Source organism: Ananas comosus, linkage group 11 (assembly GCF_001540865.1).
Source record: "Ananas comosus cultivar F153 linkage group 11, ASM154086v1, whole genome shotgun sequence".
In the NCBI taxonomy this organism is placed as follows: domain Eukaryota; kingdom Viridiplantae; phylum Streptophyta; class Magnoliopsida; order Poales; family Bromeliaceae; genus Ananas; species Ananas comosus.
The window spans coordinates 7,524,640-7,544,634 of record NC_033631.1 but is presented as its reverse complement, the minus strand read 5'-3'; the positions used below and the strand labels follow the sequence as shown (position 1 = coordinate 7,544,634).

The 19,995-nt window shown below is 38.7% G+C and overlaps 1 protein-coding gene across 1 annotated transcript; it reads right to left on the bottom strand.

Moving 5' to 3' along the window:
* LOC109717120 (CRS2-associated factor 1, chloroplastic) lies at window positions 2,703-19,431 on the bottom strand. The gene is made up of 6 exons (XM_020242796.1): window positions 19,315-19,431; window positions 15,424-16,144; window positions 8,848-8,975; window positions 5,196-5,421; window positions 4,822-4,949; window positions 2,703-4,750 (listed from the first exon to the last, which is right to left on the bottom strand). Exons 1-6 carry the CDS (start codon window positions 19,429-19,431, stop codon window positions 3,197-3,199), a joined length of 2,874 nt encoding a protein of 957 aa, XP_020098385.1. The 3' UTR covers window positions 2,703-3,196.

Below are 19,995 nucleotides of genomic sequence, written 5' to 3'. Positions count from 1 at the left end.
TATATAGAGCTAGGCTACTATATAGAAGAATCTAAATTTCTTCAAATTTTGATAGAAAATACTTTAAACTATATAGATTAAGATTAACATTCTTGATCTTTGAATTTAAAAGTCCGATGCTCAAATTTTAAAGATTATTCAATTTTCACCGTCTATTTTCACAATAGTTCATTATATGTGTTTTGATAGCTAATCATATGTATTTTTCACAATAGATTATATGGAGGCCTTATGACGACGCAGTGTTAGAGACGCTCCCACCTTTTTGTCTGGCGGGGTCCCAGGTTTGGCGATCGAGGACTACCTTAGTCTGCTTCCACATTATTGAGCTCCATCATCCCGATCGTGTGCTTCGCCAGTTTGGGCTACTACAGCATATACCTGAACCTGTGCTTGCCATACCTCGCATCAATTCACGAGGCAGAGCAGATGAGGATTGGGCGGCATACCACGCCTCATACATTGAGCGTTGGAATGATAGATTAGTAGATATAGCAGAGGTGGCCCCTGGGACAGATCCAGATCCGATATGAGCTACCACTGTTTACATGCAGTGGTATTGGACGATCACCAGGAGGTGGATATCTAGACCTGTACAGCGGCCACCACTCGCCTATCAGCCACGTGGACACGTCGAGAGAGTATTGGTATGATTGTAATTGCAAATATCTTTTTATATTAATTTTTATATATACAGAAAGTTTCGTATAATCTTTTTTGATTGTGCTTTTATTTCAGGTTGACATCGTGCAGAGATCACATTATACGATCAGACGTGTCCTACCGGATATTTCAGGAGGTGGAGTCTTAGCTACCCTATCACAGGTCGTCGATCAGATGGAGGCAGTTCTGGAGACTTTACCTACGCTTCCACACTATGTACCTCCAGGACCAGCAGACTATAGTGGAGCATCGATGTCCGGCCATGCACCCGTATATAGTCCACCGATGCCATCATCACCGATAGGGGAGCCACCTTATGCTGATGTTACGGACCCGGCACCAGCACCAGTACCGCAGGATCCAGCTGGAGCAGGTGATATTGTTTATTTTAGGCGTCGACGGCGATCGAGGTCTATCCGTACAGATCAGCCCTCCTCTTCAACTTCTCCACGGTCAGATCAGCCCTCCTCTTCAGCTCCTCCACGGCGAGACATACTACCGGCACATGCTACTGCTGTGATTGAGCCGGTTATTGAGGGTGCTGCTATAGAGCATCTAGACCAGTTGGAGATTTTGGAGCCTTTTGATGAGCATGATGTTGGTCGTGGTCGCGGACGTGGTAGGCGACGTAGTGGAGGAGGTCGAGGAAGGAGAACATGATATTATATTTATATATTATTGTATAACTTGCATTTATTTTGTATATTCTGTTTTGATTATTTGGTATTGATTATATTATTGAGATTCTATTGGTTGTGATGTTGTAATGTGTATTAATTTTGTGATGTTGTGATGTGTATTACTTTTGTGATGTTGTGATGTGTTGTGATATATATTGATAGGTATCTGTATCGTTTTCTTGTATTGAATCTTGTAATTCATTTTTCTTCAACACGTATCTGTATCGTATTCTTGTATTGAATCTTGTAATTGATTTTTCTGCGGCAAACTACTAGCTGGGCTGGTAGCTGCATTGGACACGGTGAATGGATCACCGTGTCCAATAGAAATGAAATGGACACGGTGATCCATTCATCGTGTCCAATACAAATGCATTGGACACGGTGAGTGGTTCACCGTGTCCAATACAAATGTGTTCACCGCCCCCGAAAATGGTTAAGTCCGTGTCCAATACAAGTAGCCAGGCCGTGTTTGGCCAAAAATGAAAGTGAAGGACACGGTAAATGGTTCACCGTGTCTAAACGCGGTGAACAGTTCACCGTGTTTAGACACGGTGAACGAATCACCGTGTCTAAACACGGTGAACGAATCACCGTGTTCAACTTGCGTACCTGGCCCAGCCCCTGCCCGCGTGGCGCTGACGTGGCGCTGGCGTTGCAGGGCCAGGGCCATTTTTGCAAATAAATTTTACACAAGGCTATTTTTGCAAATAAAATTTGTCAGGGGGCTAAATGCAAAAAAAGCCCATAATATTTCAATGGGAGTACAATTGTCTTCTGATGGTGAAAAACATGATTTCCGCATGCAAAAACGTAATTTCTATGAATACTAAGCTTTTTAATTACAATTTAGTTTGAATTAGCAGGTGGTATACATCTAATGTGTAGACTATAAGATAAAGAAATCTCTTATTTTACATCTACACTTTGAAGCTACTAATATAATATGACCATCTTAATACATTAAAATACATCATGCGACTATGCTACAACATATTAACAACAACATTAAACCATAGTTAATTTGTTTGTTTTATACATATTGTACCAATGCAGGAAATAAAGAACCATTGTAATTTTCATATTTGATTAAACTTAAAATTATTTAAATTAAAAATATTTACAATAGTCCTGTGCAGCATAGATTATTTGCTAGTCAAATATAGATATTAAAAATACTATTTAAAATAATATAATATAAAAACATGAGATCCCTCCTGATACGAATATTTATCTAAATTATGTCAACAAGATTACACTCTAAATAATCACTTGATTAGGATTTAACAGGGTTCTTTCTTCATAAATTAGCTGGAGAAAGTGCATCCTTCATGAACTGCTTTCTTAACTGCAGAAACGTACAACTTCAAAACACAGATATCACATAAACAATACTTTTTCCTTACATAGTTAACAATGTACAGTTAATTCGCCTGCAAGAAGAACCTGAACCTGTCACAGAAAGGTCAAAAACAGGCAGTGTGTTTCGAAGAATTTATACACTTTCATCTCACATTTGCACGCTAAAAATGAATGCCTCTAAACCGTAGAAAACTTGCCTCGAAAGTCAATAGCTTCATTGTATTGTGATAATCTGTTTTCCACTTTTTGCCCTTCTAATGGTCCCATAAAACCACAAGTAGGTTAAAATAAAGCATTTGGCGTTTCGAAGCATCCTTCGACCTACCAACTTTCATGCGCGTCTTTCCATCCATTACAGCTGGAACTCTCCAAAGCGCTTTTACAGTTTAGCTGCATCATTAGAATGAAGAATCCATTTGTGGAGCGCGTAGCCAAGAATGAATATATATAAGGCTTCATCCGAACAAACGGGAAATTTTACCACATAGAATTCAACCTAATAGCTTTGCAAGTTCATCCACTCTCAAGCTCCCCTTAGAAACCGCACCAGGGATAACATCTGGAAGATCATACCCTTTCCTCGCATTCTTTTTATGCCTACTAACTTTCCTCTCAGTGATGGTAGAAACCCTAACCTCTACATCTTGTTGCTCATTGAGTTGCTCGCCACTCTCTTTCTCATTCCTCTTAAAGGCAACTTTCCTAACCCTACACCGGAAAACTGGCCCACGTGGTGCTCTCTTGGCAAGGGCAACTGACTGTTGGAAAGCAAAATCAGCATCTAAAGACTCGTTGTCCAGAATTACAGCACTGCCACTCTCTACAGCCTGCCTCAAAAGATCTTTTACCCCCTTCAAAAATTCTCCATCAGACTTTGCTTCATTCTGGATTTCTATTCTTTCTCTTTCTTTAACTTCTAACTCCTCGCTACTTCCATTAATAGTTTTTGTTTCAAGCATATTGGCTGACTCTTCACTGAAAGAAGTTGCCAATAGCTCATCTGCTGCTAGATGAGAAAGATCCTCATTTGGTTCTTCGAAATCGTTGATTCCTACTTTCTCTGTATCTTTAAATTCCGACTCCTCGACGTTTCTAATAGTGTCTGGTATATCATGTGGGTCATTACTATAAGAAGTTGTTAATGGTTCGTCCCCTCGATTAGGAAGATCCTTACTTGGTTCTTCTAAATCCCGGATTTCTTTTCTCTCTGTTTCTTTTAATCCCAGAGGCTCAATGCTTCCATTTATAGTGTCTAGAATATCAAGTGCATCATTGTTACTAAAATCACTTGTTGGTGGTTCATCTCCTGCTTGATAAGAAAGATTCTCACATGGTTCTTCTAAATCCAGGATTTCTATTCTCTTTCTTTCTTCTACTTCCAACTCCTCAAAGCTTCCATAAATAGTGTCTGGCATCTCGACTGGGTTATTACTAAAAGAAACTGATGGTTCATCTCCACCTCGATAAGAAAGATTCTCACTTGGTTCTTTTAAATCCTGGATTACTATACCGTCTCTTTCTTTTACTTCCAACTCCTCGATAATAGTGTCTAGAATATCAACTGTGTCATTACAAAAAGTAGTAGCCAATGGTTCATCTCCTCCTTGATAAGAAAAGTTCTCACTTGATTCTTGTATATTTAGATGTCCATTTAAAGAGAGATTTTGAGGTATTTGGAGAGATGAACCTTTCACGTTATCCCCCACAACTACAGCAGATGATTCTTGGTGAGCAGTGATTGAAGATTTCGGCTCAACTAAAGCTGTTGACATCTCACTCACATTCCCCAGCTTCAAGTGACACTCGAATTCATTTAGGCTCATGTTCTCATTAGGCATTTCGGTAGTGATTTCGTCATCTAAGCTTTTTCCAACATTAGAATCCAGCAAGTCGTTTAATGATGAGTCATTTATATTCAATGTGGTTGCTTGATTAGCTTCAGAGAAATTGTCTTCTAATGGTGAAAAACATGATTTCCAATCTTTCCCTCTCCACATGAGTATATGTTCACGCTCAAATGAGATTAAAACACAGGGAACCAAATCCTGAAAATCAAAAAATATAAAAGCTTACAAAAATGAGACGAAGTGATTTCTACTACGAAGTTTTTACTAACCTTTAGCTTGGCACCAATCTTCCTGCAATCACTTCTATCCATGTCTTTGCAGTTAATGCGAACCAGTTCGCATGCTTCGAATGCCTCTCGAACTTGCTGAACAAGGTTAATGTATACGCCATTTTTGCCTATTACACAAGAAAATAGGAGGGGGGAAAAAAGGAACATTTTAGAATGCTTTTCAGTTTTCACACATCCATAAGGAAATGAATTACAAATACACAATCAAAATATCAGGAACCTACATGGCATTGGACATTCAGGCAACAAGTGTTTAAAAACACTAAAAGATAATGATACCATCATACCACTTACTAATCCACAATATGAAGAAAAATGAACAAATTGAAGCAAGTGAATAAAAAAATGGTTACCTAGTTTGCATATTGGGGTTAATTGACGCCCTCTCTTGCGCATTTCAGTGGCTTCTTCTAAAGTCAACCCTTCTGGTACTCGCTGAACCAACCGTGGATACACTGGTGTTACAGGCTTCCAGAGCATAAGAGGAAATCTGGGACGAGTTCTGTAATTGTAGTTTCTGCCACGAAATAAGTAGATAACTCCGCCTTTGCGGTATATTATCTTTCCTCCCGTTTTTTCCTGTCAAAATTTAATGGAAGCTTTTACGTAGCACACAATATTGTTGATAAAATGAGCACATGATATGAGCTAGGATTAGAATTATACTTCATGTTAGAATGTTATTCACCTTCATAAGAAGCCACAAAACAACAGAAAATTACCTGATATACGTGTGCCAATATATACTTGCATTGAGAAAAGAAAATCTAGAAGGATGTGAACTATTCATACTAGGAAAAAACAAATTAATAAGGATATTAATAAACCACAACCCTGCTCATACAACATTCATCTTCAGCCTGAATTAGCCATTCAGTTCATACTTTGTGGCCATATCTCTTCAAGTGTATGTTATTCCCACTGTAAGAGTTCAAAACATTCAGAACAATTTCACATGCGTAAAGACCCTTCATTATTAGAATGCCAAACATTTCTTCTTTTTTTTTCATGAATGATCTTCTCTAGAATTGCATTTCGTCTAAGGTTCGTGTCATATTTAAGCTTCACATTAGACCTTCGCTTTGGTATTCAGAAAACTTCTCTATGCAACTAACCAGAAGCTCCAAACTTTATTAAGCATTTGGCTGCTACTAATCAAGGAAAGAAGATGTTTAGAAAGGACAGGTCAAAGTTGTTAAAAATTAGTGCTAAACTTATTTTTTGTTTGCTTTTGTTTACTAGTTTAATAAGTGTATTTATAGGAGCCCAATGGTCTATTGTTTAAATGGGCCTCTTTTTTGTTCTCATTGAGTCAAGTTGACTTGTGGCTTATTTTGGGCTAAGTGAGCCAAGTTGGGCTATATGGGTTTTTAGTTAGGGGGTCAAAACAAAATAGGTTAAGAAGAAGAAAAGAGAGCTTCCTCTCTTGAGCTTCTTCTCTTTTGTTCTTCATCCCATTGTTTTGGTGTTCTCTCTCAAGTGCAAGAGAAGTGTGAAAGAGGGTCCAAAGGTGGTTGGATTTTTGCTAGGTTTGAGGTGGGTGACCTCTAATCTACCTCTTCTTCTCTCTTGTGAACATTCATTATAAGGTGTTTTGGATTGAAGGTTTATTTGGTATTTTTCGATTTTCATTATATGGTATTTTGGATACTCTTGGTGAAGTTGTTTAATTTTATATGTGGAGTTGTTTGAGATTATTCTTGTGAGCTTTATATTTCTTCGTTCTTGTCTTCTTCGGTGGTTGTGCGATCTTGGGCATGTAGGAAACTTGAATTTTCGGTTTCTACACATCGGAGGAAAGGGTGCGCTCGGGTTGGAGCCGGTTCTACTTTTCTCTTCAACATTATGTCTAAACAAAACCCAAGAGAGTTCTCCTAAGTTCTATTAACCTAACAAGATAAAACTAAGATATTCTACAGACAAATTGGGCTTTTCTCATGGAAGCCCCTCTCTTCCTTGTTTACTTTGGTCATAAATTTGTAACTTCCCAGTGTATTGATGAAGGAACCTAATTAGTATACAGTGAGAATAATCTTAATAACCGTACAATGTTTGACAGTCAGACTTCAATGTTTGATCAATATATATATATATATATATATATATATATAGAGAGAGAGAGAGAGAGAGAGAGAGAGAGAGTCCGACTATAGTGCTTCCGATTTTTTTAACCCTTGGATCAACCCTTTGACAATTTCTGGCCCTTGGATAAATATTAATCCCCTAGGGGGATCACTAAACCCTTGGGGGACCACTCTCAACCCTAAAATCCTTGATCCAAGGGCTAAAAAATCAAAAACACTAACTCATTTATGCTTCCAGAAGCATAGCAGCTTTACACTATTAAACTGGACTGGAATGCTTTCAATAGCACTAAGTAATGGTGCTTTTGGGTTTTCAGCCCTTGAATGAAGGGTTGTGGGGATAGGACACTCCAATCTGACTATATATATACATACATACATACATATATATATATATCGAGAGAGTTGAGCTGAAATGCTATTAGTGGCAAACGGGCTCCATTGTTACCCATTTATTTTTGATAATGAAGTGTCCAAATCGACGATAGGCAGCATTGAACATGATCTATACCACTTCAATTATCTAGAAACCAAATTTTATATTTTTTCGATATATTCTCTTGTTCATCAAGTGGACACAAAAATGAACGATTGAAAATGAATATTCTTTAAAAAGTAATAATAGGAATCTTGTAATCAAGATCAAGAGTATAGATCTCGTTTTAAATAGTTTAAAGAATTTTCCAACCAAAATTCAATTGATTTGGAAATCTTTGTACCGTTAAACAAGAAAAGCGCCTCATATTGACCATTAAAATTACAAATTTTGAAACCCTTTGATCATTAGGTCAATGATGTCGAAAAGATTTGAAATTTGTTATCTAGATGCTTCAAGTAGTATAAATCATGTTCACCGGTGCCAATCGTCGCTTTGGAGGCTCCATCATGAAAGCAACTAGGTGGCAAAGGAGCCCGTTTGCTTGTATGCTTTTAGAAGCACGATGGCCTCTGTACTATTAAGTCGTTTTCGATGTTGGGACTTTCGAATCATCGATCGGCTCCGTTAAACTTGATCTAGAGTATTTTAAAGTACCTACAAAATAAATTTCGCGATTTTTCAATATCATTTACCTAGTGATCGAAAGGGCCCAAAATCAACAATTTCAATGGTCGTGGTGAGCTGTTTGCAAATTTAATGGTGTAGAAGCATCCAAATTCATAAAATATTGATAGAAAATTCTTTATACTATATAAAACAAGATCTATATCTTTGATCTAAAATTTTAGTTTCATATCATCACTTTTGTGAGATTTTTATTTTCAACGTTGATTTTGAGCTCTTTCAATCACTAGGTAAATAATATCTAAAAATTGTGAAATTTATTTTCTAGGTACTTCAAATACTCTAGATCAAATCTAATGGAGCCGATCAACGATTTGAAAGTTTCAGCATCGAAAACGACTTGATAGCACGAAGGGCACCGTGCTTCTAAAAGCACACAATCCGGATTCTCTCTCTATATATATAGAATTGAGCTCCTATGCTTTTAAAAGCACCAAGTCATTGGTGCTTTTAGGTTTTGGGCCTTCGGATGAAGATTTGTAGGATTAGGATAATAGTGGCCCCCTAGGGTTAAGTAGTTGGTTGGTGGAATAGCATAATCTAAGGGGTAGAATTGGTCAAAGGGATAGATCTAACGGTGGGAAACTTACAAGCACCAAGTGCTTGGTGCTTTTAAAAGCACCATAGCCGAACTATATATGTGTGTGTGTGTTAATAATTCTCAACATTAAGTTGTTCTCTATGCATTATAAAGGCATATCAAATGAAGGAACTTAATAACTATACAATGAGAATAATCTTAAGACAAGAAAAGAGTATGATTTCCATCAAGCTAGCAAAAGAAAATATTTTGCATCAAAAGTTCAGAAGAGAAAAATCTACCCATACAATCAAATTATAATTCAAAGAAGAAGCTACCTCTAACTGTTGACAAACATTATCCATATCAACTGTGCACACGCCTTTACATTTTATCTTGCACACCCTCCTCCTTTTCCAATGTGCATGAATATTGTCCAACATATTGTGCGTTAAACCATCTCTACCTACAAAAAGTTGTTCATGAAAATCAAACAACAGAACAACAAGATATGCTAGATTCAAGGAATGAAGAGAAAGTAAGTAATGAATCTGAGGTCACACATAGCAAATAAAGAACAGTTTATGAAATGAAATTCAACATTAAACGCTAAAAACTAGATTCTAGCACCTTGTTTATTCACAGATATAGAGATCATTTTGGTCTGTCAGCGAAGAAGGTTACTGCACCACATCAGCATAGTGAAAAGTCTGATTGTTGAATATTCTACATTTGAAAAAAACCAACTATGCCTACTCAACACTTGTTTCTACCCAAAAACAAAAAAAGCAAAAGCACCATACCATGGAGGAATCAGAGACCTGGAATCAAATTTTTAACGACCCGATCCACGAGTAGTTATAACTCGTTGGACCCAAACCACTAGCCCAAAATGCTCCAAGTCCGATTATTATTACTAAGGTGTGTGCCCTCTTATATTCTCAATCAAAATTCCTTTCCTATCCGATGTTGGTCTATTGAAGTGTTATAGACTCCCCTCCGTTTAGACCCTAACATCCTCGTCAGGCTCAAATCCACTCTGACGTCCATCAGGCCCAAATCCAACCACATACATAGATTTTACCAGACGATGTAAAATCCTAGATGTGACTCCTGCAGGTTCAAGAGGTTGCTCCCACCAAATTTGTGGCGTAGCACTTCGCCGCGCATAGCACTTAGCTTTCACACTTCTGGCTAGTATTCAGCTCTGATACCACCTGTAACGACCGAGTCCACTAGTACTAATAACTCGTTAGGCCCAAACCACTAGCCCAAAAATGCTTAAGCCCGATTATTATTACTAGAGTGTGTAGCCTCTTAGATTCCAAATCAGAATTTCTTTCCCATCCGATGTGGGACAATTGGTATGTTACAAAAATTCAAATCAACCGGCCTGCACGATACATGTCTTTTACAATTTCCCTGCCTAGCAAGTAAAAAGCCACTTGCGAGTGCTTTGATCAACACAGCTTTTACTTAACATACATATCTCCCTATATCATTCTCATACTTTAAGTGTGTGAAACCAAATTCAACAGAACATCCATCCAAGTTTTCAATGAAAGTTAAATGATTTAAAATTAGAACTTTCATTACTTTGTTTGCAATTAATTATAAAAAAGCAAGAGATTACGGTAACACTCATTCATTTCTTACTGTGTATACCACTACTATACATATAGTATTCACTAATTGATCAGAAAGTTATTACTGGAAACCTAATTGATCATTTTCAATTTTTAATTAAGTATTACATGGATAAACCAATATATTGGGTATACAAGATTATAAATACTGTTGAAGTAATAAAACAATCTAAAAACCTACTGAAGTGCACATTGTATTGTATCTACTGAATAACAAAATGCCACAAATTAATATAATGGATTGCGCATATATACTCCTAATAATTGACATATTTGCATGTATAGCCCTCCAAATTACAATTTATGCCCCATCCTGATGGTATTTAATAAATATGTTGATTCTTTTCACAAAGTGGACTAATTGGGTATGTTACATGAAGTTAGATTTTGTTGACTCGAAACATAAATCTAATTTCTATGACAATTGCCTTCTGTCTTCTCTGCATTTATAAAAGTTGTTATAGAAAAAATTAGCTCCTGTTGCATAACCTATGCCCGAAATTTAACTTTGTACATCTCATTGATTCCCACCTTATCCTTATCAACACAGAATGCCGAAATGGAAATGATCACCAGTGTATCACCAAACACAAATGGATTAGTGTAATGTTTAGCAATGTCATCATTTATATGAAGGACAGCCTTCATGTTAATTGTCGACTGTTTAGCAGCTATATTTAGATACAGTTCCATGTTCTACCTCATTTTGAAATCAAGCATTTACCCATTACAGAAGAAAGTGAACCAAAAAAGTAGCATACCAAATCAAACAGTAGAGCCAAAATCAATGTGCACTGGTAACTTCCTTCAGCCTATGAAACATAAAAATGCAGAAAATTAAAAAATTAGACTCTCCCTGCTCTCTCCCACTTACTATCTATCTATATACTTATATTAATTCCCGTATGGGGAGTCCACGTGGCAAGTTTTCCTTGCCTTATAGGCGTGGGACCCATCTGTTAATATTATGAATTTTTTTCTTTTTTTTAATTAAACCACCGCTTCCTCTTCTCATTATTAGACCGGTTCGCTTGTTTTTTGCCCCCACCATTAAACCAGTTCAATTCATTTATTGTCGCTTCGTTCCGAGCGTGTTTCCTCTAGATGAAAAATTGACCGAGTACATCGCCGCTCCTTCCCTCCTCAGAGTAATTGAACCACCGGTTCCTCTTCTTATTGTTAGACCGGTTCACTTCGTTTGTTGCCCCTACCATTAAACCGGTTCAATTCATTTATTGTCACTTCGTTCCTAGCGTGTTTCCTCTAGACGAAAAATTGACCGAGTACATCGCCGCTCCTTCTTCTCTTCCCTCCTCAGAGTAATTGAACCACCGGTTCCTTTTCTCATTGTTAGACCGGTTTGCTTCGTTTTTTGCCCCTACCATTAAACCGGTTCAATTCATTTATTGTCACTTCGTTCTGAGCGTGTTTCCTCTAAATGGAAAATTGACCGGGTACATTGCCGCTCCTTCTTTCCTACTTAGAGTTTTCATTACCGCCACTGCGTTCCCATCTATTGCGTCCCTTCACCGCTTCAATTTTGCAATCCCTTCGCCGCTTCGATTTGTCTCTATTGATTACGAAGAATTATTCTATGCCTTTTCCCCTTCCTCTAAGTGCCTATATATTAAGACATCCATCGTCTTTTGCTGTACTTTCACAGTCATCCATTCCTATAAGAAGACCCCTTCCTCTAAATGCCTATATATTAAGACATCCATCGTCTTTTGCTGTACTTTCACAGTCATCCATTCCTCTAAGAAGACCCCTTCCTCTAAATGCCTATATATTAACATACAACAGTTCCTCTGATTCCACTAATTTCGTTGGTTCTTCATCTGATTCTATTTTGCAGCAATCGTTCCTCTAATTTTACTGGTTTGTTTATTTCGAATTATCTACCGTATATATATTTAAAAAAAATAATTTTGATTTTTTTTACTCAAAAATCTTTTAACTTTAGCGGTTTTTCTGCAACCATTGGACTCTGAATTTGTAAGTCCGCCTTTGCGCGATGCTTATAAAAAATAATAATTTGTTTCTCCTACTTTATGCAATATGAATATATAAGAAATAAAAGAATAGTAAAATTGGTATACAAAAATATAGATAATTATGCTATTGACCGCTGTATAAATAAATATATGCATACTAAGTAATCCTATAAGAAATTTTTTATATTCTTTACGACTACGCAAAGTATCTATCCGCAGCATCGCGCGGGTCACTACACTAGTAAGTAATGAAACAAGGAAACACTAATGGCCTGTTCGGATGCCTGAACAAGTTATCCAGTGATAACTTGTGCATTATGGGGACTTTTTTTCGTCGTTGCAATCTATGGGTTTGCTTCGAGTCCACCGCAAGGTCCTAGCAGTAATAATTTTCCAAGATTTAATGAATTCCACCTATGAAAAGAAGTATCTATCCTACTGTGTCCTTGTATACAAGCATCAATTATGCAATTTCCGAAGAGAAAGACAAAAAAATCTCACTTATCAACATCAAAAAGGTTACAAACAGGAAATGAAAAACATTAAATGAGCTGTTAAATTTGGACGCAACAAGCCACAATCTTTCACACATACCCATATTCAGCTGTCTCCTCATCTTCAGGCACCCCTTCACCAAGTTTGCGACCTCCTCTGCCGTCAACGGCTCCCCCAATATCTCCTCCCTTGATCCCGCATGGTACCTGGGCCCTGACCCCGCAATGAACGGCCCAGGCGCCTGCACCGGCTTCACCCCCTTCTTCCCAGGAGGGGGCAGCCGGAACGAGTCGAACTCCGGAAGCTTCTTCTTGCTGGGCGGCAGCGGGGCACGGCCGGTCCACGGCCGGGGCATCGTGGTGGGTCCGAACGGCAGGAACTGCGGCTCGCGCAGTGCCAGCGGCTTCACCTTGGGGGTCTCGGTGTAGCTATACTGGAATTCAAAGGGCGCGTCCTTGATCTTGTAGGTTATCCCCTTCTCGGAGATGGAGAATTCTCCGGTTTCGACGCGAGCAGGGGAGCGAGGCTTGGAGATGGGGCGGAAGGCGGGGTGCGAGGAGGGGCCAGAGTTACGGTTAGGGTTAGGGTTAGGGTTAGGGTTTGGGGGAGGGGGTTTGGAGTACTTGGAGGNATGTTAATTGTCGACTGTTTAGCAGCTATATTTAGATACAGTTCCATGTAATTCTACCTCATTTTGAAATCAAGCATTTACCCATTACAGAAGAAAGTGAACCAAAAAAGTCGCATACCAAATCAAACAGTAGAGCCAAAATCAATGTGTACTGGTAACTTCCTTCAGCCTATGAAACATAAAAATGCAGAAAATTAAAAAATCAGACTCTCCCTGCTCTCTCCCACTTACTATTTATCTATATACTTATATTAATTCCCGTATGGGGAGTCCACGTGGCAAGTTTTCCTTGCCTTATAGGAATGGGACCCATCAGTTAATATTATGATTTTTTTTTTTTCAATTGAACCACCGGTTCCTCTTCTCATTGTCAGACCGGTTCGCTTCGTTGTTTGCCCTTACCATTAAACCGGTTCAATTCATTTATTGTCGCTTCGTTCCAAGCGTGTTTCCTCTAGACGAAAAATTGACCGGGTACATCGCCGCTCCTTCCCTCCTCAGAGTAATTGAACCACCGGTTCCTCTTCTCTTTGTTAGACCGGCTCGCTTCGTTTGTTGTCCCTACAATTAAACCAGTTCAATTCATTTATTGTCGCTTCGTTCCGAGCATGTTTCCTCTAGACGAAAAATTGACCTACTTATATTAATTCCCGTATGGGGAGTCCACGTGGCAAGTTTTCCTTGCCTTATAGGCGTGGGACCCATCTATTAATATTATGATTTTTTTTCTTTTTTTTTAATTAAACCACCGGTTCCTCTTCTCATTTTGAGACCGGTTCGCTTCATTTTTTGCCCCTACCATTAAATCGGTTCAATTCATTTATTGTCGCTTCGTTCCGAGCGTGTTTCCTCTAGACGAAAAATTGACCGGGTACATCGCCGCTCCTTCCCTCCTCAGAGTAATTGAACCACCGGTTCCTCTTCTCATTTTGAGACCGGTTCGCTTCATTTTTTGCCCCTACCATTAAACCGGTTCAATTCATTTATTGTCGCTTCGTTCCGAGCGTGTTTCCTCTAGATGAAAAATTGACCGGGTACATTGCCGCTCCTTCTTTCCTACTTAGAGTTTTCATTACCGCCACTGCGTTCCCATCTATTGCGTCCCTTCACTGCTTCGATTTCGCCGCTTCGATTTTGTCTCTATTTATTACAAAGAATTATTCTATGCCTTTTTCCCTTCCTCTAAATACATGTATATTAAGACATCTATCGTCTTTTGCTGTACTTTCACGGTTATCTATTCCTCTAAGAAAACCCCTTCATCTAAATGCCTATATATTAAGACATCCATCGTCTTTTGCTGTACTTCCACGGTCATCTGTTCTTCTAAGAAGACCTTCGATTCCGCTTGGCTGCAGCAGTTCCTCTGATTCCACTGATTTCGTTGGTTCTTCATCTGATTCTATTTTGCTGCAATCGTTCCTCTAATTTTACTGGTTTGTTTATTTCGAATTATCTACCGTATATATATTTAAAAAAAATAATTTTGATTTTTTTTACTCAAAAATCTTTTAACTTTAGCGGTTTTTCTGCAACCATTGGACTCTGAATTTGTAAGTCCGCCTTTGCGCGATGCTTATAAAAAATAATAATTTGTTTCTCCTACTTTATGCAATATGAATATATAAGAAATAAAAGAATAGTAAAATTGGTATACACAAATATAGATAATTATGCTATTGACCGCTGTATAAATAAATATATGCATACTAAGTAATCCTATAAGAAATTTTTTATATTCTTTACGACTAAGCAAAGTATCTATCCGCAGCATCGCGCTGGTCACTACACTAGTAAGTAATGAAACAAGGAAACACTAATGGCCTGTTCGGATGCCTGAACAAGTTATCCAGTGATAACTTGTGCATTATGGGGACTTTTTTTCGTCGTTGCAATCTATGGGTTTGCTTCGAGTCCACCGCAAGGTCCTAGCAGTAATAATTTTCCAAGATTTAATGAATTCCACCTATGAAAAGAAGTATCTATCTTACTGTGTCCTTGTATACAAGCATCAATTATGCAATTTCCGAAGAGAAAGACATAAAAAAATCTCACTTATCAACATCAAAAAGGTTACAAACAGGAAATGAAAAACATTAAATGAGCTGTTAAATTTGGACGCAACAAGCCACAATCTTTCACACATACCCATATTCAGCTGTCTCCTCATCTTCAGGCACCCCTTCACCAAGTTTGCGACCTCCTCTGCCGTCAACGGCTCCCCCAATATCTCCTCCCTTGATCCCGCATGGTACCTGGGCCCTGACCCCGCAATGAACGGCCCAGGCGCCTGCACCGGCTTCACCCCCTTCTTCCCAGGAGGGGGCAGCCGGAACGAGTCAAACTCCGGAAGCTTCTTCTTGCTGGGCGGCAGCGGGGCACGGCCGGTCCACGGCCGGGGCATCGTGGTGGGTCCGAACGGCAGGAACTGCGGCTCGCGCAGTGCCAGCGGCTTCACCTTGGGGGTCTCGGTGTAGCTATACTGGAATTCAAAGGGCGCGTCCTTGATCTTGTAGGTTATCCCCTTCTCGGAGATGGAGAATTCTCCGGTTTCGACGCGAGCAGGGGAGCGAGGCTTGGAGATGGGGCGGAAGGCGGGGTGCGAGGAGGGGCCAGAGTTACGGTTAGGGTTAGGGTTAGGGTTAGGGTTTGGGGGAGGGGGTTTGGAGTACTTGGAGGCGCGGCCGGGGATGGAAGAGGGGGAGGGGGAGGAAGGGGAGCCGCGGGATTTGGAGACGGGGGAGGGCGGGGAAGGGGAAGGGGAAGGGGAAGGGGAGTAGGCGAGGATGAGGTTGGCGGAGCGGAAGCGGCGGAGGCGGCGGAGGTCGGCCTCGATCTCCTGCTGGCGGCGGCGGCGGCGTAGGAAGGGCTCNCAAAAAATGGCATGTTAGGGCATCCCAAAGAGGGGTTTTGCCCAAGTTAGGATTCGATCTATTTTGATCATGTAGAAACCTAATTGAGGGTATTTTAAACGCGTTGGAGCGCTCAGTTCGACAATCCGACGAGTGTACGCAAAATTATTGACAAAAACGTCGTTTTTCGTACAGATAGCCGCAGCACGCGGACTAGGGCTTCAAAAATTTCAAGAAATTTACCGTAGCATCCTTGTAACCATCTAAGGTGGGTGGTACATTCCAAGGACATCGGAAATCCTTTTATGTCTAAAGCGTCATATTTGAGCATATGTACTTATATTGAGCATGTTGCATAGTAGGGTTAATTATAAATTTCTATTGCATGACATGAGTTTTAATGCTTGAGAAATAGTAGTAAATGAATGAGAATTGGTAACCCTATATATGCATGACATGGGACAAGAACCTAGAAGGGTTAGTAAACAAATGTGACATGTTGACGTAGACATAGAGTGCGGCATGAGTACAAGAACATAGCACCTAGAAAACAAGTGTGGCACCAATGACAAATAACAAGAACAAGTCGTGTACATGACACTAGTAGAGGTTAGAGAATGCAAGTGAATTCGGTTAGTGACATTATGACAAATGCACCTTAGAGTTAAGGGTCATATGAACATGGTTTTCCTTGGAGTCAGGGAATGGATTGAACTTGGAATCCTTAAAGTTAAGGATTGATCGTACTCACCTAATAGTCCTTGCTCGAGGGCGGTAGCTCCGCCTCGGGCGATGTGCTCCGGAGTTGTCATCACTGGGTCGTAGCGGTTATCTCCCCAGAGGGCGGTCCCGTCGGGTCGTAGCGGTTATCTCCCCGACTATAGGGATTTGGGTTGGTGAGTTTGTGAGGGCGAAACCTGCGGGCTAGCCATGAGATTGGGTAATGAAAAGTTAATATTGCATTCATCATGAGCATTCTATCGAGCATAGTTTTATTTATCGTTCAGGCATATTAGCTGCATTTGTTAGTTGGTTATTATCTATTCTTTCTTCTATTATACCTGATTAGACCTAGGGGGATAGTCGGCGTGGTTGGTTGCCGAATCCACTGGGAACTTTGTTGTAGTTCTCACCCCACTATTTCCACAGAGCCGGGACCGAGCGAGCCGGCAGATTATCGCGGTAAGGGCATCGCGCCTTAGATAGAGACCGCCTGAGATGGATTTTATTTTGTAGTTGCATACCTTTTACTATCGTCTTTTGTATTTGATGATTTTAGTATTATGAACTTGCTTTAATGAATGATGTAAAGGATATTCATGTTAAAGGTCAAAAGTTATATTTTGGGAGAAATGAGATGTAAAAAGAAATGATGCAAGAATGTGACAGAACTTGATTACAGTTGGATACATGTATGTGATTTAAATTTAGTTATATCACTTGTATATTGAATTGCTAATTCTTTCACCTTGGCTATTGCTTTCTCTCGTGCAAGCCATTGTGTATGCTTCCGCTGCAAATTTGTACTCTATTGATACTTGTGTTGGGCCTTGGGCGGATAGGGGAAGCTCTGTCCATTCGGCGTCTGTTTGACGCTCTCGAACCGGCCAAAAGGGATCGGGCTCGGGGCGTGACAAATATATTCAACAGTATTCCAGCCTAGCTCATAGTATAATATATTGGATATACTTAATATATTCAATAGTACAAATTTTTATTATAAAATATATTATAGTGAATACTTTCATATTAGATTTATATAAATATAAACTTTTTTTGGTTACAAAAATTATCCATTAAATATTATATTAAATTATAGTATATATTTAGAATATTATAAAATATTATAATATATAACATATATTGTAAAATAGAGTCCAGCTATGGTGCTTGTAAAAGCACAAAGCACTTGGTGCTTGTAAATTTTTTACCGTTAAATCTAAACCTTTTATCATTTTTAACCGTTAGATTATACTATTCAACCAACCACCTACTCAACCCTAGGGGACCCACATCATTCTAACCGCATATCTCTTAATTCAATGGCAAAAAATCTACAAGCACTAATAACTTGATACCTTTAAAAGCATAGAAGCTCAATTCTTGTAAAATATATAATATAATATAAGATAATATTATTATAAAATATATTATAAATTATATAATATAATATTATATTTTTTATATTTTATATATTAGTCGATTCCAAAAAAAAAAAACAAGTTGTACATTGCTCTAGAAAAAGTGGTCATGGACTTGTACGCCGTGATCCAAGGAAGCGGAGTTTTCATTTTCCGCTTCCATCGAGGGAAAACGAAACGACAAATTTTCTAAAAAATATGTAAAATAATTTTATAGGAAAAATATTTTTATAGAGATCAAAACATAAGAAAATTAGTTTTTTCACTCAAAAAGTATTTTTATAGGAATCGGACTAAATGTTATTGAAAATTAAATAGAAAAAGGGTAGGATAGAAGAAAGTCCATCTTTCGTCAATAGAAAAAAAAGAAAAAAGAAAAAAAAGTACCCAGCTAATTTGAACAGAAATATAATTAAAAAAGATCGATAGAAAATATTTCTTTCATATATTGTTGACGAAATTATAGAGCTTATGTATTGTGAATAAAATAGATTATATACTATGATCGATATAAGAGTTTTCAGAGCATTTTATTTCTAAAAATTCAAGCTAGTATAATGCATTTCGCAAGTCATTTCTCTTTTATTCCTTTAAAAAAAAAAAATTCAAACCACTATAATAATATATTTTATATTTAATAATAATTAAATAAATAGAGATAAAATAAACGTACGTAGAAGTGGGCAGAGGATGACAAATGCTGTAGATATGGAGTGCTCAAGACGTGACATTAATAACCAGACCAAATAAAAAAAAGAAAATAAAAGCACACGAGAACAAAACCAAAAAAAAGAAATAATAATATGAAAAATGAGAAAGGAATAAAAATAGAGATATAGGAAAAAAAAATAAAAAGAAAGATAAACAAAAATTTTCATTTCATGGTAATGAACCAAGAGGGGGAGAGAAAGAAAAGCTTGAATCCACACGCATGGCTGTCGTCGCCGCCGTGTCCGCCTCTTCCGCCACCTCCAACACGATCTCCAACCCCCACCGCCCTTGCGCTCCGCCCGGCCCAGTGCACGTCCCCGCTGCCGTCGATGCACCTCCCCCGACGCCGAAGCCAGCATACCGAAGAGGCGGTGGAGAGGTTGGTGAACACGATTAGGTCCTAGCGATCGATGCGGTGAAGGCTGCAAAGTCGAGGCACCGAGGCTCCCCATGGGTTGCGCACCGACGAGGCACGTGCTCTACGACAACGTGATGCGGTTTATGTTAGAAAATTGCGTATTGTAAAAACGCAGCGGAAAAAGAAATCAAACAAAATTGATTTTTGAAAACTCTCGAGATCAAATCTCAAAAACCACGCAATTAGGATCCCTCATGTTTTAAGATTAAAGAAGAAAAACAAGATCGAATCTTTACCTTTTTCGCGGATAAATCCTTGCCTCAATTTGATGATCGTGGAATCGGGTTCTCTTGAAGCCGCACACGCGTCCGGCCTCTATAGGTATCCACACGAGGTTCTTAATTTGATCGATGTCCTCACCGGGGTGCTAGCTCCCTTCCAAAAGGACGTCTATTTGCTAGAAGATGGAAGAGAGGAGAAGAGATATGACGGGCTAGGGTTTTTTAAAAACTCCCGTATATTATATATATATAGGAATATAATCATATTCCTAATAATATAATGACAATTAAGGATAATTATAAATCTAGATTTAAATTTATCTTTTCCTTAATTGGTTAGATCAATCAAATCCTAATTTGATTCGATCTTTATATTA